Source organism: Pseudorca crassidens, chromosome 21 (assembly GCF_039906515.1).
Source record: "Pseudorca crassidens isolate mPseCra1 chromosome 21, mPseCra1.hap1, whole genome shotgun sequence".
NCBI classification, from domain to species: domain Eukaryota; kingdom Metazoa; phylum Chordata; class Mammalia; order Artiodactyla; family Delphinidae; genus Pseudorca; species Pseudorca crassidens.
This window is the reverse complement of record NC_090316.1, coordinates 7,544,920-7,567,339: the sequence shown is the minus strand read 5'-3', so window position 1 is coordinate 7,567,339 and position 22,420 is coordinate 7,544,920. Positions and strand designations below refer to the sequence as shown.

Below are 22,420 nucleotides of genomic sequence, written 5' to 3'. Positions count from 1 at the left end.
TGATTTTCTTTAGTGTTATGTGTGGGCTCCTTTCTCTCTAATTTTTGTATATCTATTGTAGTTTTTGATTTGGGTTACCATACACCATCATATATGTTGACCTATAGCTACACGTATTTGTTTTAAACTGATAGTCATTCAAATTCAAACACAATTCTAAAAGATCTACATTTTTTACCCTCCCCCCATATACATTTTGTGTTTTTGATGTCATATTTTACATCTTCATGACTATCCCTTATATGTTTATTGTAGCTATAGTTGATTTTTACAATTTTTGTCTTTTAACCTTGATACTAGATTATTTAAGTGGTTGATCCACTGCCTTAACTATGTATTTGCCTTTACCAGGGAGATTTTGCACTTCCTATATTTTCTTATTTCTTGTTGTAGCCTTTTATTTTTCACTTAAAGAAGATCCTTTAACATTTCTTGTAAGGTTGGTTTAGTAGTGATGAACTCTTCATTTTTGCTTGTCTTGGAAAAGCCTTATCTCTTTTTCAATTCAGAATGATAACCTTGCAGGGTAGAATATTCTAGGTTGTAGATTTTTTTTTTCTTTCAGCACGTTAAATATATCATACCACTCTCTTCTGTGGTGGAAAGTTTCTTTAGAAAAATAAGCTAAGAGCCTTATTTGGCTTCCCTTCTATGTGACTTTGTCTCTTGCTGCCTTTACAATTTTCTCTTTATCTTTAACTCTTGCTATTTTAATTATGATAATTCTTAATGTGGGTCTCTTTGGGATCATCTTGTTTGGGATTCTCTGTGATTCCTTTACCTGGATACCTGTTTCCTTCTTTAGGTTAGGGAAGTTTTCAGCCATAATTTCATCATATAAAGTCTAAAAGTTAAATTTATTCCCAAGTAATATAATGTTTTTGATACTATTATAAGTGGGATTTAAAATTTTTCTTTTTCATATATTTTGTTATAAATGGATAGAAATGATTTTAGTAGTTTGATTTTGTATCCTGCAACTTTACTCAATTTGTGTATCAGTTCTAATGGATTTTTTTTGTGGTTCTTTAGGATTTTCTGTATATAAGATCATGTCATGTGAAAACAGCGACAATTTTACTTCTTCCTTTCTGATTTGAGTGCCTTTTATTTCTTTTTCTTGCCTAATTGCTTTGGCTGGAACTTCCAGTACTGTGCTGAATAGGAGTGGTGATAGTGGATACCTCCGTTTATTCCTGATCTTAGAGGAAAAGATTTCAGCTTTTCACTATTGGGTATAATGTTAGCTAAAGTTTGTCATATATAGCTCTTATTATGTTGAGATATGTTCTTTATATACCCTATTTTTTGAGTGTTTATCATGAAAGAGTGTTGAATTTTGTCAAATGTTTTTTTCTGCATCTCTTCAGCAGATTTATGAATTTTACTCTTAATTTTATTAATGGGGTGTATTGCATTTATTGATACCTGTATGTTGAATCATTCTTGTATCTAAGGTATAAATCCCACTTGACCATGGTGTTTGATCCTTTTAATATGCTGTTGAATTTGGTGTGCTAGCATTTTCTTCAGAATGTTTTTCATCTGTATTCACCAGGGATATTGGCCTGCAATTTTCTTTTCTTCTGGTGTCCTTATCTGTCTTTAGTACTGGGGTAATGCTGGCCTTGTAAAACAAGTTTGGAAGTATTCCCTCCTTTTTAATTTTTTGGAAGAGTTGGAGAAGGATTAGTATTCTTCTTTAAATATTTCATAGAATTCACTTGTGAAACCATCTGGTCCTGGGCTTTTCTTAGGAGGTTTTAAAAACAAATTTAGTCCCTATAGTTACGATTAGTCAGTTCGAGTTTTCCATTTCTTCATGATTCAGTCTTGGTAGATTGTGTGTTTCTTGGAACGTATACATTTCTTCTAGGTCACACACTTTGTCAGCATATAATTCTTCATAGTAGCTTCTTATGATCCTTTGTATTTCTACAGTATCAGATTTAGTGTCTCTTCTTTCATTCATAATTTTATTTTATTGAGGCCTGTCTTTTTTTACTTGGTTAGTCTAACTAAAGTTTTGCCATTTTGGATTTCAAAAATCCAACTCCTAGTTTTATTGATCTTCTCTATTTTCTTTTTAGTCTCTATTTCATTTATTTCCCCTCTAATCTTTGTTCTTTTCTACCTTTTGCTAACTTTGGGTTTACTTTTTTCCTCCTTTTCTTATTCCTTTAGGTGTAATGTTGGGTTGTTTATTTGAGATATTTCCCTTTTTTAATGTGGACATTTATTGCTATAAACGTAACTCTTATAACTGCTTTTGCGGCATCTCATATATTTTGGTATATTGTTTTTTTGTTTTTCTCTGTTTCAGGATTCTTTCTGATTTTTCTTTTATTTCTCCTTGATCTATTGGTCGTTCAGGAGTGTTATGTTTAATTCTGCATTTTCTGAATTTTCCACTTTTTCCTCTTTTATTGGTTTCTAGTTTCATAGCACTGTAAAATACACAAAATATTATTTCAGTCTTAAGTTTCTTAAAACTTGCCTGTGACCACCATATATCCTATTGTAGAGAATGATACATGTGCTTTTGAGAAGAATTTGTATTTTTTTCCATTGGAAATAATGTCCTATATATGTCTCAAGGTCTATTTGATCTATAATGTTATTCAGGTCTGCTATTTTCTTACTTTCTTTCCAGTTGATTTATCCAGTGTTAAAAGTAGGGTATTGAAGTCCCCTTCTGTTATTGTATTGTTGTCTACTTTTCCCTTCAGTCTGTCAATATTTGCTTAAAGTTTTTAGGTGCTCCAATATTTGTTGCATGTATAGTTACAAGTGTTATGTTCTCTTGATGGATTGATCCCTTTATCGTTTTATAATGACCTTCTTTGTCTTTTGTGACTGATTTGACTGAAAGTCTATTTTGTCTAATATAAGTGCAGTAAACCCTGCTTTCTTTTGGTTAGCATTTGCATGGAATATCTTTTTCTTCCTTTCACTTTCAGCTTAGGCATATTCTTAAAGCTAAATTGAGTTTCTTGACTGTTGAATCTTTTTTTTTTTCTCTATCCATTTTCCATTCTGTATATTTTGATTGGAGAATTTAATCTGTTTACATTTAAAGTAATTATTGATAGGCAAGGACTTTCTATTGCCATCTTGTTAGTTGTTTTCTGTTTTTTAAAGTTCCTTTTTCTTTTCTGTCTTCCATTTTGATTTATTTTTTGTAGTGATATATTTTAATTTGTGTATCTATTATAGATTACCTCTTTGTGAATACCATGATGCTTATAAAGATATTTTATAGATATAACAGTATATTTTAAGCTGCTAATAACAACCCATCTTCTATAAATACAAAAGCTTTGCATTTTTAATTCTCCTCCTCCTATATTTTATGCATTTAATATCACACCTTGTATTTTTTATATTGTGAGTCCATTAACAAATTATTATAACTATGTTTATTTCATAATACTTTTGTAGTAGAGATAAATGTGATTTGTCATGATTACAGTAGTAGTATATTCTGAATTCGACTATATATTTACATTTACCAGTGAGTTTTACACTTTTATATATTTTCATGACTTAATGTCCTCTTATAATTTGATGAACTCCTTGTTGGATTTCTTATAAGCAGGTCTGGAGGTGATGAACCCTCTTACCTTTTATTTGTCTGGAATTGTCTTTATCTCTCCTTAATTTTTGAAGGTCACTTTGCTTTGTATAGTTTTCTTGGTTGGCAATTTTTTCTTTTAGTATTTTGAATGTTTCATCCCCCTCCATCCTGGTTTGCAACATTTCTGCAGAGAAATCCACTGATAACCTTATGGATTCCTTTATATGTAATGAGTAATTTTTATCTTGCTGCTTCAAAAATTTTCTTTTGACTTTTAACATTTTGGTTATAATTTGTCTTAGGGGAATATATTTTAGGTTTTTCTTGTTTGGAGACCTTTTAGCCTTCTGTTCCTAGCTGTCCGTATGTCTCCCAAGATTTGGGAAGTTTTCAGCTATTATTTCTTTAAAAATCTTTCTGCTCCTTTCTCTCTGTTTTCCCCTTCAGGAGCTCTCATGAATGTTCATTTGCTTGATAAGCTACCATAATTCAGGTAGGTGTTCTTTACTTTTTTATTATTTTTGGTTGTTGTTGTTTCTCTACTAGATAATTGGAAATAAACAATATTCAGGTTCACTTACTGTTGCTTCTGCATGATTGATTCTGCTTTTGAAGTCTTTTATTAAATTTTTATTTTTATTATTGTTTCTTCAACTCTACAATTTCTGTTTGGTTCTTTTTGATGGTTACACTTTCTTTATTCCTCCATTTTGCTCTTGCAGTTTTTTCAATTTCCTCTGGTTATCTACCTATGTTCTCTTACATTTCTTCATCAAGGTTCTTTAAGATGATTATTAAAAAATCTTTCCACAAATTAAAGCCCAGATTTAGATAGCTTCCCTGGTGAATATTACCAAACATTTAAAGAAGAAACAATAGCAATATACCACAATCTCTCCCAGAAAATATAAGAGAAAGGGATACTTTAAAACTCATTTTAGGGCTTCCCTGGTAGTGCAGTGGTTAAGAATCCACCTGCCAATGCAGGGGGCATGGGTTTGAGTGCTGGTCTGGGAAGATCCCACATGCTGTGGAGCAACTAAGCCTGTGCACCACAACTACTGAGCCTGTGCTCTGGAACCCGTGAGCCACAACTACTGAGCCTGCGTGCCACAACTACTGAAGCCCATGTACCTAGAGCCCGTGCTCCACAACAAAGAGTAGTTCCTGCTCACCACAACTAGAGAAAGCCCACGCGCAGCAACAAAGACCCAACGCAGCCAAAAATAAATAAATAAATAAATTTATTTTAAAAAAATAAATAAGAAAAATAACTCATTTTAAAGGACAGTATTACCCTGACACCAGATGAAAGCCTCACAGGGAGACTATAGACCAATATTCCTCATGAATGTCAATGCAAAAACCCTTTTAAAATTACAAACAGAATCCAGAAACATGAAAAGAATGCCACCATGACCAAGAGGGATTTATTTCAGTACTGCAAGTTTGTTTAATTAATGTAGCACACCATATTATTTAAATAAAGGAAAAGAAAGTACATGATCATCTCAGAAGATTCAGTGAAAGGATATAACAAATGTAATAACCACTCATTTATAAAATTATCCACAAATTATAAATAGGGAGAAACTTAACCTGATACAGGTCATCTATGAAATACCTACAGCTAACATCATACTAATATCAAAATTCTGAGTACTTTCCCCGTAAAATCAGACACAGAGCAAGGAGGTGTAGGCTCTCATCACCTCTATTCAATGCTGTACTAGAGACTGTAGAAAGTATAGTCAGGTAAGAAAAAGAAATAAAAGTCGTCCAATTTGGAGGGAGGAAGTACACGTCTCTCTGCAGATGACATGATCCTGCATGTATGTAATAATCCTAAGGAATTCATCAAAAATAGCTTTGAAAGCAAATGAGTTTATAAAAGTCACAAGATACACAGTCACTATACAAAAATGAATTGAATTTCTGTGTAATTGCAGTGAACAATCTGAAAATGAAATTAGAAAAGCAATTCCATTCACAGTAGCATAAGAATACTCTTAATAAAAGAAATGCAAAACAGATTCACTTAACACAATTTTGAGGAAAAGAAAAAATCTAAGTGAAGTTGGAATATTCCATGTGAATGGATTGGAAACTCAGAATTGTTAAGATGGCAATTTTTTCCTTTCTCGGTGGTCCCCAGTAGTATCTCTAGGTTTAATGAATCAGTAGAGAACTCACAGTTCTCAGCATATAGCTTACTTGTGACTGTGATTTATTAAAGCCAAAGGACACAAAGAAAAATCAGCAAAGGCTATCTTTCCATTTACTTGTTTTTCATCATGGATTTCGTTCATCAATGTTTTATAATTTTCAATGTGCAGATCTTATATATCCTTAATAAAAATTATTCCTAAGCATTTTATTCTTTTTGAGGCTATTGTAAATAGGATTTTTTCTTAATTTGTTGTGTAGATAGCTCATTTTTATTGTAAAGAAACACAACTATTTTTGTATGTTGATTTTGTATCTTGCAACTTTAAATAATTAAGTTATTATTTTTAACAGTTGTTTTGGTGAAGTCTTTAACCTTTTCTATATATAGCATAATGCAAACAGAGACAATTTGACTTCTTTCCTTCCAATTTGGATGTCTTTTATTTCTTGCCTCATTGCTCTGGCTAGGACTTCCAGTACTAAGTTGAACAGGAGTAGTGAGAGAGGGCATCCTTGGCTTGTTAGCTATGGGATTGTCATATATGGCCTTTATTATGTTGAGGTGCATTCCTTCCTATAGCTAAGTTGATAGTTTTTCATCATGAAAATATATTAAATTTTGGCAAATGCTTTTGCTGTATCTGTTGAGATAATCATGTTATTTTTATCCTTAATTCTGTTAATGTAGTGTATGGCATTTATTGACTTGGGTATGTTCAGCCATCCTTGCATCCTAGGGCTATATCTCATTTGATGATGGTGTATGAACATTTTAATGTGCCATTGAACTTGGTTTGCTAGTATTTTGTTGAGGACTTTTGCATCTATGTTCATCAGGCTGTTCATCAGGTCAAAACTACTTTGGCATATAGTTTTCTTTTCTTGTGGTGTCCTTGTCTGACTTTGGTCTGAGGGTAATTCTGGCCTTGTAAAATGAGTTTGAAAGTGTTTTTTCCTCTTCAATTTTTTGGAAGAGATTAAGAAGGATTGGCCTTAATTTTTCCTTAAATGTTTGATAGAATTCAACTGTGAAGCCATCTGATCCTGGGCTTTTCTTTTATGGGAGGTTTTTGATAACTGACTCACTCTGTTTGCTCATTATTGGTTTGTTCAGATTTCCTATTTCTTCATGATTCAATCTTGGAAGATCATTTCTAGGTTTCTTCTAGTTTATAAACTTTGATTATAATTGTAGTCTCTTATAATCCCTTGTATTTCTGTGCTATCTGTTATAATGCCACCTCTTTCATTTTTAATTTATATCAATTGTCTCCTTTTTTTTTTCTCAGTTAGCCTAGCTAAAAGTTTGCCAATTTTATCTTTTCAAAAACCCAGCTCTTAGTTTTTGTCACTTTTTAAAATTGTTTTTCAAATCTCTATTTCACTTATTTCTGCTCTAATATATATTATTGCCTTCCTTCTGCTAACTTTGAGCTTAGTTGGTTCTTCTTTTTCTAGTTCCTTGAAGTGTTAGGTAGGTTGTTTGTCTGAGATCATTTTTTGAATATAGGTGTTTATTATTATGAAAGTTCTACTCAGAAGTAAATTTCCTGCATCCCTTTGGTTTTGGAATGTTGTTATTTCCATTTTTCATTTTCTCAAAGTATTTTTGCTTCCTTTTAATTTCTATGTTGACACAATTGTTTTTTTCAGTAGTGTATTGTTTAATTTTCATAAATTTGTGAATTTTCAAGTTTTCTTTCATTGTAGTTGGAAAAGATGCTTGATATGATTTCAGTCTTTTTAAATTTGTTAGGACTTGTTTTTGGCCTATGCTGTATCTTGGAGAATGTTCTATGTGCACTTGAGGAGCATATATATTCTGCTGCTATTGGATGGAACATTCTGTGTATGTTTGTTAGGTCCATTAGGTCTATAATATGGTTAAAGTCCATTGTTTTCTTACGGATTTTTCTGTTATGGATGATCTAACCGATATTGAAAGTATGGTAATGAAGTCACCCATTATTATTACTGTATTTGTGACTGTTTCTTCAGTTCTGTTAATGTTCGCTTTGTATATTTAGGTATTCTAAGGTTGGGTGCATATGTATTTGTAATTGTTATAAATATTGTTTATTTAAGTTCTTAAAGTCTATGTTATCTGATATAAATGTGGCCTCCCTGCTCTCTCTGATTGCCATTTGTATGAACTAGTTAATTCCATCCCTTCACTTTCAGTTTATGTGTATCCTGAAGGCTTAAATGAGTTTCTTATAGGCAGCACATAGTTGAATTTTGTTTTTTATTCATTCATCTACTCTATGTCTTTTGATTGTTGAATGTAATTCATTTACTTTCAAAGTAATTATTGATAAGGAAGGATTTGCTATTGCCATAGTGTTTTCTGTTTGTTTTGTAGTTCTTTTGTCCCATTTTTCCTCTCTCACAGTCTTACTTTGTGATTTTTTTTTGTGGTGGTATGCTTTGATTCATTTCTCTTTATATTTTGTGTTTTGACTAAAAGTATTTTCTTTGTGATTTTCACAAGGCTTACACAAAACATTTTATAGTCATAACAGCCTATTTAAGCTGATAATGTCTTCAATTTCATACAAAAACTCTAAGCTTTTACTTCTCTCCCCCCACATTTCATGCTATTAGTCATATTTTTACATTTAAAACTATTGTGTATCCATGAACAAATTGTTGCAGCTACAGTTATTTTTAATGCTTTTGTCTTTTAACTTTTATACCAGAGTTAAAAGTAATTTACTATACCACCATATTATGTATAGTATTGGAGTATCTGAATTTTATTGAATACTTACTTTTGCCAGTGGATTTTATCCTTTCATATGTTTTCATGATGCTATTTGGCATGTTTTCATTTTGACTTGAAGAACCTTCTTTAAAGAGCCTTTTTTTTTTTTTTGGTAAGACAGGTCTAGTGGTGATGAACTGCCTCAGCATAGGTCTTTCTGGGAAAGTCTTATCTCTTCTTCATTTCTGAAGGGCAGCTTTACCAGGTACAGTATTCTTGGTTGGCAGAGTTTTTTCTTTGAAAATATCCTCCCACTTTCTGAACTGCAAGGTTTCTGCTGAGTAGTCTTACAGTCTTATGTGGATTCCCTTGTGATAAGTTTCTTTCTTCTTCTGTCAGTATTTCTTTATTAAGTAAGCTTTCTGCCCTTTCTCTTTGCTCCTTCTGGGATTCCCATATGCATAGGTTGTTTCTTTCGACAATGTTCCATATATACCATAGAATTTATTTTTTTTCTTCTTTGTTCTTCCAACTGGATAATTTCAAATAATTGTCTTTGAATTCACTGTTTCTTCTGCTTGATCAACTGTGCTTTTGCAGCTTTTTATATGAAAAATTTCAGTTCAGTCATTTCATTCTTCAGATCCAGAATTTATTTGGTTCTTAAAAAAAATTTTCTGTCTTTGTTAGATGTCTCATTATGTTCATGTATTATTTTCCTGATTTTTATTGATTTGCCTATCTATTCTCTCTTATATTTCACTGAACTTATGATGAATATTTTTAATTTTTTTTGTCAGGCAATTTGTGCATCTTCATTCCTTTGGGGTCTTCCACAGAGACATATTTCAGTCCTTTGGTGGTGTCTTATTTCCTTGATTCTTTATGTTCCTTGATGCCTTGCATTGCTGTCTTCACATTTGAAGAAGTCACCATCTCCTCCAGTGTTTAGTAACTGGCCTTGGGAGAGAAAGAAGTCAGGCACCCGTCAGCCCAGCTAGAGTTCTGAGGGTCTCTCAGACCTTTTCTATGGGTGTGTGTAGTCCATTCCTCTTATTCCCTCGTGGTGCGAAAGTTTAGGATTGTATGCTTTCTCTCAGTCTTGCAAAGCCAGTATGAATGTGGAAAGCCTCCTATTTATTTTCCTTAAGGCTGTGCCCTGAAGTGTTCAAAGTTGTGCACCTTCCCCCACTTCAGCAGAGTCCAGGCAGCTGCTAATATCCATGTGTCCTCCGCAGCATTCTGCACCCTGTTGGAGGCTTACGTGCACCATCTGCTGGAGAGTGTGGGTGCTGGCTATGCGGGTGTGTGTGGAGTGCTGTCGGTGTTCTCTGGCTAGTTGTGGGTGTCCTCAGGTGAGGCATCCTATTGGTTCATATCGAGGGCTCTTGCAGGAGCTTGCGAGCCAGTTATTAGGATACATGGCTGGTTGCTGTGATCCATACACTATTGCTGTGAGCACCCATCCCTTTTCCCTACTCGTATGTGTCTCCAGACTGCCAATCCGCTCAGTGTTCTGGGTGGGGCAGGACAAAAGTGGGCCTCGTGGCCAGTGTCTCACAAGGCTGGGGAAACCAGGCTCCTTACATCGCTTTCACTTTCTCCTCTTGGAGAAGTCACAGGCCACCTTGGAGAAGGGGTGATGTGGGTCAAGAGAAACTGTTGTTCTTACCCACTTCAATGCATCTACTCTCAGATGTTTTTACTCCAAAAGGGGACTGGAACCTTTTTGTTGGATTCCTGGACTCCCATAAAGGTATTCTTATCCATGGTAGTTGTTTCTGTGTGAGTATGCAGCCTGGAATCTCCTATTCTCCCACCTTACTGATGCCACTCTCCTCTTCTTTCCCATTATTGGACATAGTGTAGGATTAGTTATTGATATTAATAGTAACTTTAAAAATTAACCAACCTGGGGACCTTCAAGATGGTGGAGGAGTAAGCCATGGAGATCACCTTTCTCCCCACAAATACATAAAAAATACATCTACATGTGCAACACCTCCTACAGGAAACCTACTGAACACTGGCAGAAGACCTCAGACTTCCCAAAAAGCAAGAAAATCCCCACGTACCTGGCCGTGTGCTTGACAGGGTCTTGGTGCTCCGGTTTGGTGTCAACCAGAGCCTCTGAGGTGGGAGAGCCGAGTTCAGGACATTGGACCACGAGAGACCTCCTGGTCCTATGTAATATCAATCAGCGAGAGCTCTCCCAGAGATCTTCATCTCAGTGCTAAGACAGAGCTCCACCCAGTTGCCAGCAAGCTCCACTGCTGGACGCCCCATGCCAAACAACTAGCAAGACAGGAACACTACCCCACCCATTAGCAGAGAGGCTGCCTAAAATCATACTAAGTTCACAGATACTCCAAAACACACCACTGGACACAGCCCTACCCACCAGAACACAGGCACCAGTCCCCTCTACCAGGAAGCCTACAAAACCCACTGAACCAACTTTACCCACTGGAGCAGACACCAAAAACAATGGGAACTACAAACGTGCAGCCTGCAAAAAGGAGACCCAAACACAGTAAGTTAAACAAAATGAGAAGACAGAGAAATATGCAGCAGATGAAGGAGCAAGGTAAAAACCCACCAGGCCAAACAAATGAAGAGGAAATAGGCAGTCTACCTGAAAAAGAATTCAGAGTAATGATAGTAAAGATGATCCAAAATCCTGGAAATAGAATGGTGAAAACACAAGAAACATTTCACAAGGACCTAGAAAAACTAAAGAGCAAACAAACAATGATGAACAACACAATAAATAAAATTAAAAATTCTCTAGAAGGAATCAATAGCAGAATAACTGAGGCAGAAGACCAGATAAGTGACCTGGAAGATAAAATAGTAGAAATAATTACCACAGATCAGAATAAAGAAAAAAGAATGAAAAGAATTGACCACAGTTTCAGAGACCTCTGGGACAACATTAAATGCACCAACATTCGAATTATAGGGGTCCCAGGAGAAGAAGAGAAAAAGAAAGGGTCTGAGAAAATATTTGAAGAGATTATAGTTGAAAACTTCCGTAACATGGGAAAGGAAGTCGTCAATCAAGTCCAGGAAAGGCAGAGAGTCCCATACAGGAAAAATCCAAGGAGAAACACGCCAAGACACGTATTAATCAAACTATCAAAAATTAAATACAAAGAAAAAATATTAAAAGCCGCAAGGGACAAGCAACAAATAACATACAAGGGAATCCCCATAAGGTTAACAGCTCATCTTTCAGCAGAAATTCTGCAAGCCAGAAGGGAGTGGCAGGACATATTTAAAGTGATGTTAGGGGAAAACCTACAACCAAGATTACTCTACCCAGCAAGGATCTCATTCATATTCGATGGAGAAATTAAAACCTTTACAGACAATCAAAAGCTAAGAGAATTCAGCACCACCAAACCAGCTTTGAAACAAATGCTAAAGGAACTTCTCTAGGCAGGAAACACAAGAGACGGAAAAGACCTAACAAACTGAAAACAATTAAGAAAATGGTAATATGAATATACATATTGAGAATTACCTTAAATTTAAATAAATTAAAATGCTGCAACCAAAAGACATAGACTGGCTGAATGGATACAAAAACAAGACACATATATATATGCTGTCTACAAGAGAGCCACTTCAGACCTAGGGACACACACAGACTGAACGTGAGGGGATCGAAAAACGTATTCCATATAAATGGAAAACAAAAGAAAGCTGGAGTAGCAATTCTCATATCAGACAAAATGGACTTTAAAATAAAGACTATTACAAGAGACAAAGAAGGATACTACATAATGATAAAGGAATCAATCCAAAAAGAAGATACAACAATTGTAAATATTTATGCACCCAACATAGGAGCACCTCAATATATATGGCAAACACTGACAGCCATAAAAGGGGAAATCGACAGTAACACAATAATAGTAGGGGACATTAACACCCCACTTTCACCAATGGACAGATCATCCAAAATGAAAATAAATAAGGAAACACAAAGTTTAAATGACACATTAAACAAGATGGAGTTAACTGATATTTATAGGACATTCCATCCAAAAACAACAGAATACGCTTTCTTCTCAAGTGCTCATGGAACATTCTCCAGGATAGATCATATCTTGGGTCACAAATCAAGCCTTGGTAAATTTAAGAAAATTGAAATCATATCAAGTATCTTTTCTGACCACAATGTTATAAGACTAGATATCAATTACAGGGAAAAAAAACTGTAAAAAATACAAACACATGGAGGCTAAACAATACACTACTAAATAACCAAGAGATCACTGAAGAAATCAAAGGGGAAATCAAAAATTACCTAGAAACAAATGACAATGAAAACACAATGAACCAAAACCTATGGGATGCAGCAAAAGCAGTTCTAAGAGGGAAGTTTATAGCAATACAATCCTACCTAAAGAAGAAAAATCTCAAATAAACAATCTAACCTTACACCTAAAGCAATTAGAGAAAGTAGAACAAAAAAATCCCCAAAGTTAGCAGAAGTAAAGAAATCATAAAGATGAGGTCAGAAATACATGAAAAAGAAATAAAGGAAATGATAGCAGAGATCAGTACATCTAAAAGCTGTTTTTTTGAGAAGATAGACAAAATTGATAAACCATTAGCCAGACTCATAAAGAAAAAAAGAGAGAAGACTCAAATCAACAGAATTAGAAATGAAAAAATAGTAACAACTGACACTGCAGAAATATAAAGGATCATGAGAGATATTAGAAACAGCTATATGCCAATAAAATGGACAACTTGGAAGAAATGAACAAATTCTTAGAAAAGCACAACCTTCTGAGACTGAACCAGGAAGAAATAGAAAATATAAAAAGACAAATCATAAGCACTGAAATTGAGACTGTGATTAAAAGTTTTCCAACAAACAAAAGCCCAGGACCAGATGGCTTCCCTGGCGAATTCTGTCAAACATTTAGAGAAGAGTTAACACCTATCCTTCTCAAACACTTCCAAAATATAGCAGAGGGAGGAACACTCCCAAATTCATTCTATGAGGCCACCATCACCCTGATACCAAAACCACACAAAGATGTCACACACAAAAAAAATCCTCAACAAAATACTAACAAACAGAATCCAACAGCACATTAAAAGGATCATACACCATGATCAAGTGGAGTTTATCCCAGGAATGCAAGGATTCTTCAGTATATGCAAATCAATGTGATACACTATATTAACAAATTGAAGGATAAAAACCATGTTTTTAATAATCTCAATAGATGCAAAAAAAGCTTTTGACTAAATTCGACACCCATTTATGATAAAAACTCTCCAGAAAGCCATAGAGGGAACCTACCTCAACATAATAAAGGCTATATATGACAAACCCAGAACCAACATCATTTTCAACAGTGAAAAACTGAAAGCATTTCATCTACGATCAGGAACAAGAAAAGGATGTTCACTTTCGCCACTTTTATTCAACGTAGTTTTAGAAGTCCTAGCCTTGGCAATCAGAGAAGAAAAAAATAAAAGGAATCCAAATTGTAAAAGAAGTAAAACTGTCACTGTTTGCAGATGGCATGATACTATACATAGAGAATCCTAAAGATGCTCCCAGAAAACTATTAGAGCTAATCAAAAAAACTATTAGAATGGCAGGATACAAAATTAATGCACAGAAATCTCTTGCATTCCTATACACTAATGATGAAAAATCTGAAAGAGAAATTAAGGAAACACTTCCATGTACCATTGCAAAAAGGAGAATAAAATACCTAGGAATAAACCTACCTAGGGAGACAAAAGAGCTGTATGAAGAAAACTATAAGACACTGATGAAAGAAATTAAAGATGATATAAACAGATGGAGAGATATACCATGTTCTTGGATTGGAAGAATCAATATTGTGAAAATGACTATACTACCCTAAGCAATCTGTGGATTCAGTGCAATCCCTATCAAACTACCAATGGCATTTTTCACAGAACTAGAACAAAAAATTTCACAATTTGGATGGAAACAAAAAAGATCCCGAATAACCAAAGCAATCTTGAGAAAGAAAAATGGAGCTGGAGGAATCAGGCTCTTGGTCTTCAGAGTATACCAGAAAGCTACAGTGATCAAGACAGTGTGGTACTGGCACAAAAACAGAAATATAGATCAATGGAACAGGATAGAAAGCCCAAACATAAACCCATGTACATAGGGTCACCTTATCTTTGTTAAAGGAGGCAAGAATATAAAATGGAGAAAAGACAGCCTTTTCAATAAGTGGTGCCTGGAAAACTGGACAGCTACATGTAAAAGAATGAAATTAGAACACTCCCTAACACCATACACAAAAATAAACTCAGAATGGATTAAAGACCTAAATGTAAGGCCAGACACCATTAACCTCTTAGAGGAAAACATAGGTAGAACACTCTATGACATAAATCACAGCAAGGTCCTTTTGACCCACCTCCTAGAGAAATGGAAATAAAAATAAACAAATGGGACCTAATGAAACTTAAAAGCTTTTGCACAGCAAAGGAAACCATAAACAAGACGAAAAGACAACCCTCAGAATGGGAGAAAATATTCGCAAATGAAGCAACTGACAATGGATTAATCTCCAAAATATACAAGCAATTCATGCAGCTCAATATCAAAAAAAACAGACAACCCAATCCAAAAATGGGCAGAAGACCTAAATAGACATTTCTCCAAAGAAGATATACAGATTGCCAACAGACACATGAAAAGATGCTCAACATCACTAATCATTAGAGAAATGCAAATCAAAACTGCAATGAGATATCAACTCACACCAGTCAGAATGGCCATCATCAAAAAATCTGCAAACAATAAATGCTGGAGAGGGTGAGAATGTAAATTGATACAGCCACTATGGAGAACAGTATGGAGGGTCCTTAAAAACTAAAAGTAGAACTACCATATGACCCAGCAATCCCACTACTGGGCATATACCCTGAGAAAACCATAATTCAAAAAGTGTCATGTACCACAATGTTCACTGCAGCACTATTTACAATAGCCAGGATATGGAAGCAACCTAAGTGTCCATCAACAGATGAATGGATAAAAAAGTGGCACATATATACAATGGAATATTACTCAGCCATAAAAAGAAATGAAATTGAGTTATTTGTAGTGAGGTGGATGGACCTAGAGTCTGTCATACAGAGTGAAATAAGTCAGAAAGAGAAAAAGAAATACTGTATGCTAACACATATATATGGAATCCAAAAAAAATAAAAAAGTTTCTGATGAATCTAGGGGCAGGACAGGAATAAAGACGCAGATGTAGAGAGTGGACTTGAGGACATTGGGAGGGGGCAGGGTAAGCTGGGATGAAATGAGAGAGTAGCATTGACATATATACACTACCAAATGTAAAATAAGTAGCTAGTGGGAAAGCAGCTGCATCGCACAGAGATAGCAGCTCCGTGCTTTGTGACCACCTGGAGGGGTGGGATGGGGAGGGTGGGAGGGAGAGGCAAGAGGGTGGGGATATGGGGATATATGTATATGTATAGCTGATTCACTTTGTTATACAGCAGAAACTAACACAACATTGTATAGCAATTATATTCCAATAAAGATGTTAAAAAAAAATTAACCAACCTGTCAAATACAACTAGTATAGTTATGTAGTGTCATCCATGTGCCAAAAGGAAATATTTTTCTGCTGCACAAACAAGATTCACATGTCCACAAGGATACCTGAACAACTGCTGTTGAGACTGGGATAGTATTTATGATTCTAATTAGTTCCTGGGCCCAATTATGGAAAGGGACATAGCCCAGACGATGATTTTTCTGAAATACACAGTAATTTTTTTACTATGCTGTTAAGGCTGATATGATGGTCAGAAGCAGTAAATTAACTCACTCATCCCTGGTTCAGTTGTGTAAAGGGACACAGCCCTGTATATGAATTATACATTACACATGCAGACTGATAGTCTTGGCAAGAATAAAAATAAATTAAAAATTACGAGGAAAAACAAAATAAAAATATTTTAGGAGAAAATAATGTGGAACAAGGAGCCAGAAGGTTTAATGTTTTAGGGTCGTCTGGGAATTAGAGAGCCGTGGAAAGGAAAATAAACACACTTTAATGGAGGAGCAAGTACAGTGATAAAGCTTGGTTCAAAGGGCATTTAAGGATCTGGGTATTTAAGTATTGAAAAAGAAGTTGGGTGAAAGAAGGCACTCTAATAAGGCTATATACTCTATGATTCCAACTATATGACATTCTGAAAAAGGCAGAACTATGTAGACAGTGAAAAATCAGTGGTTGCCAGGGACTGAGGGGGAGATGAATAGGAAGAGCATGAAGGATTATTAGCGTAGTACGAATACTCTGTATGATACCACAACAATAGATACATGTCGTTATACATTTGTCTAAACCTGTAGAATGTAAAACACCAAGAGTGAACTTTAATATAAACCATGAATTTTGAATGATTATGATGTGTCAGTGTAAGTTCATCAGTTGCAACAAATGTACCACTCTAGTAATACCTGCTTTGCATGTGTAGGGCAGGGGTTATATGGGAAATCTCTGTACTTTCGCCTCATATTTTCCTGTGATCCTTAAACAGCTGTAAAAAATAAAGTTTTAATGGTAAAAGAAATTAGAATAAAAGGAAGATTGCCATTTATACACATTTGTAAAAGAAAGTATATTCTGAAGAAACAAATATTAATACTTTCTCATTATATGTATTTTCTTTTGAAAACAATTTTGATTATTTGTTTTGATTTGAATGCTAACTCTATAAGCTTGGGTAACACAAGTATTGTTTTGTCTTCCCACCCATCTCTTGGAGAACTTGTGTCAGATTTGCTGCAGGTAGCAGGTACTTGTTGTAAATGAGAAAACTATCTAGAAACCCTCTTTCAGAGGCGGGGCAGTGAATGTTATATAATCTGGGTCTCTAGGACCTTTGAAGCCAGAACAAATTTGACTTAGTTTGTGTACGATAGTGATGATAGCCGTAAGGAATTGGGACTTGTGTTGAGGAAAGGGTTTGCAGTCATGGTATTTATATGTTTGTTTTCAAAAGCAGATATGCATAAAGGGAACTCCGGAAGCTATGAGCTAACAGTGAACACTGAAGAGATCAGAGATATATAATTGGACAAGTTACTTTTTACGGTTGTTTTCAATGTGGTACATGAAACAAACCTTCTCTTATGTGTCCTGCAAACTTTTTTCGAAATGTTTATGAGGCATATTTATTGTTTTGTAAATGGTTGCTGATTTCTGCTTTAAGGATGGCATATGGAGAAACCAGAGTCTGCCCATGTGAGCATATCCTTAGTGGGTTGAAAGTAATTTTTATAATAATCATTTAGCTCTACTTTCTTTTTTATAATTATGGTAGTCTGCTTATCTTTGAGTTTCTCACATCTCTCACAAGCAATACCCACTCCTTTAGCACAGAAAATTCAATCACCTAATTGTCTGTGCAATGCTTAAGTAGTTAACAAGAAGACAATGTCCTCATTGCTCTTAACAACTTAGAAAAAATGGATGGAAACTTCAAGCCTGAAAGAGAAAGAAAACTTGGGTATCATTTATATGTGAGTTTTTTCTTATGTTTCTTTTCTCTTCCAGATAAAACCAGTTAATACACCTTGTAGGCGACCAGTTGATGAATGTGATTTTCGAGAATTCTGTGATGGGACTAATGCACACTGTGTGCCTGACACTTATGCACGTGATGGACAGAGTTGTGATTCGGGCAACTCCTTCTGTTATAAAGGACGATGTCGGTCGTTTACCAGACAGTGCAGAAAATTAATTGGAGGAGGTAATGACCACTATTTTCTTCTTAGTTCCTAAATCCTGATGATCCCAAGCTCTGTTATTTAATGCTATAAAACAAAAATGTAAGTGTAATTTTAAAATAAGTGTATCCTATTTGTAGGCCTAATGTATATTAGTGTTAAAGGAAGTAAAGTTTTTTTGATTCTGAGAAAAAACTTCTGAATTTATAAGGAATCCTTATTTGCACAAGGGAGAGACCTCAAGTGGAAATGCATCTTCTTGGAAGATTATATTGACAAAATAATTAAGTAACAGTCAACCTAAGAAAGAAATAGAGAATTTTATTCAAGCCAATCTGAGGATTATAACCCAGGAGATAGTCTTCCAGAAAGCTCTGAGAACTGTTCTGCCCATTAGAGGTCAAGGCACAGTTATATATGTTTTCAAGACAAAGGGTTATACATGAAAGTAACATACTGACAGTATACATAGTCCAGATCTGCGTGTAGAAGACAAGTAGTGGTTCATCGTAAACCCTTACAGGATTGAGAAAGGAATGTTATCTCCTAAGGAGTTATCTTGCTGATGCCAGGAGAACATTGCTCTTTTTGTTTTGACACATAAAGCAATGTGAGTGCAAAACGAAGTTACGTCAGGGTTTCTCCACCTCAGCACTGTGAGTATCTTAGGCCTGGCAGTTCTTTCTGTGAGGGGGTGTGGGATCCTGCGTACTTTAACATTTTTAGCAGCACCCATGACCTTTTCCTTCCAGACACAACGCCTGCAGGCCTTTGTGGTTTTCACAGCTGGGGTGGAACTGATGCTGGCTTCTAGAGGGTGGAAGTCCGGGTTGCTACTAAATATCCTACCATGCACAAAACAGCCCCTATAAGAAGGAATTATCTGACCCCAAATATAAGGACTTACCAGATGCCATCTCATTAATTGCTTTCTGGCTGTTTTGTATTTCCACTGAGAGAAAATATTTGCAAATCGTACATCTGATAAGAAATTAATATCCAGAATATATAGAAAACTCCTAAAACTCAGCAACAGAAAACAAACAGCCCGATTCAAAAACAGGCAAATGATGTGAATAGATATTTCTCTAAAGAAGACATGCAGATGGCCAATAAGCACATGAAAAGAAGCTCAACATCACTAATCATTAGGGAAATGCACATCAAAACTATGAGATACCACCTCACGCCCATTAGGATGGCTGCTGTCAAAAAAAACAGAACACAACAAATGATGAGGATGAGGAAAAATTGCGAGTTGTGCACTGTGGGTGGGAACGTTAAATGGCATCACCACTATTCTGTGTATGGAGATTGCTCAGATTATTAAAAATAGAATTACCATATGACCCAGCAATTCCTCTTCTGGGTATACCCAAAAGAATTGAAGGCAGTGTCTGGAAGAGATATTTATGCACTCATGTTCATAGCAGCATTATTCACAATAGCTAAAACTTGGAAGCAACCCAAATGTCCATCAATGGATGAATGGATAAAGCAAACTGCGGTGTATATACACAATGGAATATTATTTAGACTTAAAAAGGATGGAAATTTTGCAACAAAGTACAACATGGAGGAACCTTGAGGACATTATGCTAAATGAAGTAAGCCAGTTACAAAAAGACAAATGCTGTATCATCCACTGAAATGAGGTACTTAGTAATCAATATCACAGATACAGAAAGTAGAATGGTGGTAGCTGGGGCTTGGGGAAGGGAAGAATGGAGAGTTGTTATTCAATAGGTATAAAATTTCCATTTTAGAAGATAAAAAGAGTTATGGAGATGGATGGTAGTGATGGGTGCACAACAGTGTGAATGTACAATGAACCACTGAACTGAACACTTAAAAATAATTGGTAAACTTTATGTGTATTTTAACACAATAAAAATTTGTAGAAAACAAAACCCAATTTATTTGATATATAGTACCTACCTCTTTTAAAATTTCTTTAAAATAATCCAGCTCCATATTTTTTAAAGCTTCATTGCATAATTTCCTTACTCTGAAGCCCATTAGCAATTAGTGTTTTACCATTTTATCATCATATTTTGTATAGTTAGATCTAAATCTTTAATTTCTTGAAGCTTGGGAACTATTTCCTCCCATCCTCTGCTTTCATGAGCATCTAAAATAGAATTCATAGGTAGTAAATATATGTGGATTTTTTTTAAGCGGGGGGACAAAAAGGAAGGATCCCTTCTGCCAACACAGTGCTGATGTCACTCACTTCCGCACTTCATATATGGCAAGTCTAGTGATCATCAACTTCTTCAGCTTTTGTTTGTCTGGAGAGATTTTGTCTCTCCTTAATTTTTTTTTTTTTTTCCCCCCGGTACGCGGGCCTCTCACTGTTGTGGCCTCTCCCGCTGCGGAGCACAGGCTCCGGATGCGCAGGCTCAGCCGCCATGGCTCACGGGCCCAGCCGCTCCGCAGCATGTGGGATCTTCCTGGACCGGGGCACGAACCCGTGTCCCCTGCATCGGCAGGCGGACTCTCAACCACTGCGCCACCAGGGAAGCCCCTCTCCTTAATTTTTTAATTGAAGTATAGTTGATATACGGTAATAATAGATGTTACAGGTGTACAATATAGCAATTCACACTTTTTAAGTTTATACTACTTTTATAGTTACCATAAAATATTGGCTATATTCCCCACGTTGTACAATATATCCTTGTAGCTTATTTTATACCTAATTTATACCTCTTAACCTCCTACCCCTATATTGACCCTGTCCCCTTGCCTGTCCCCCTGGTAACCACTAGTTTGTTTTCTGTATCTGTGAGTCTGCTTCTTTTCTGTTATATTCACTACTTTGATATATTTTTTAGATTCCACATATAAGTGATATCATACAGTATTTGTCTTTCTCTGACTTATTTCAGTTAACAGTGACCTCCAAGTGCATCCAAGTTGTTGCAAATGGCAAAACTTCATTCATTTTTATGTGTGAGTAGTATTCCAGTGTGTGTGTGTGTGTGTGTGTGTGTGTGTGTGTGTACTCGTACACCACGTCTTCTTTATCCATTCATCTGTTGATGGACACTTTGGTTGCTTCGACAATTGTAAATAGTGCTTCTGTGAACATTGGGAGGCATGTGTCTTTTTGAATTAATGTTTTTGTGGGGTTTTTTTTGGATATATATCCAGGAGTGGAAATGCTGGGTCATATGGTAGTTCTACTTTTAGTTTTTTAGGACTTCCATACTGTTTCCCGTGGTGGCTACCCCAGTGTACTTTCCCACCAATAGTGTACGATGGTTCCCTTTTCTTCACATCCTCCCCAACAGTTGTTATTCATTTTCTTTTTGATGATAGCCATTCTGACCAGTGTGAGGTGATGCTGTAGTTTTGATTTGCATTTCCCTCATGATTAGCGATGTTGACCATCTTTTCGTGCACTTGATGGCCATCTGCATTTCTTTTTTGGGAAAATTTCTATTCAGTTCTTCTGCCCATTTTTTAATCGGGTTGTTTGTTTGTTTGTTTGTTTGTTTTAATGTTGAGTTGTCTGAGCTTTTTATATATGTAGGATATTAACCCCTTATCTGTCATATCATTTGAAAATGTTTTCTCCCAGTCTGTAGGTTGTGTTTTCATTCTGTTTATGGTTTCCTTTGCTGTGCAAAATCTTTTAAGTTTAATTAGGTCCCATTTGTTTATGTTTGCTTTTATCTCCTTTGTTTTAGGAGATGAATCAAAAAAAAATATTCCTGCGATTTATATCAAATAGTGTTCTCCCCCTGTTTTCCTCTAGGAGTTTTTTGGTATCCGTTATACATATATATTTTATTTACAGTCATCCATTGCTGAAGACTTAAATTGTTTATATATTTTGGATATTGTGAATAAAGCTGCAATGAACATGGAAGTGCAGCTATCTCTTTGAGATCCTTATTTCAATTTCTTTTGATGTGTACCCAGAAGTGGGTTTGCTGCATCATGTGGTAGTTCTATTTTTAAGATTTTGAGGAATCTCATAGTGGCTTCACCAATTCACATTCCCCCTAACAGTATACAAGTTTTCCCTTTTCTCAACATCCTTGTCAACACTTGTTATCTTTTTGATAATAGCAAAAGTAAAAGGTGTGACGTGATGTCTCACTGTGATTTTGATTTTGATTTTCCTGGTAATTCATAATGTTGAGCACCTTTTCATGTACTTATTGGTCACTTGCATGTCTTC

At 35.4% G+C, this 22,420-nt stretch overlaps 1 protein-coding gene across 4 annotated transcripts in view; it reads left to right on the top strand.

The window, feature by feature from the left end:
* LOC137215922 (disintegrin and metalloproteinase domain-containing protein 5-like) overlaps positions 1 to 22,420 on the top strand; it is a 145,225-nt gene that overhangs the window by 69,251 nt on the left and 53,554 nt on the right. For all 4 annotated transcript variants that reach the window (XM_067721519.1, XM_067721520.1, XM_067721518.1 and 1 more), the window contains one exon: positions 18,056 to 18,251. In XM_067721519.1, coding sequence (XP_067577620.1) covers positions 18,056 to 18,251 — 196 coding nt within the window. The remainder of the gene's footprint in view (positions 1 to 18,055; positions 18,252 to 22,420) is intronic.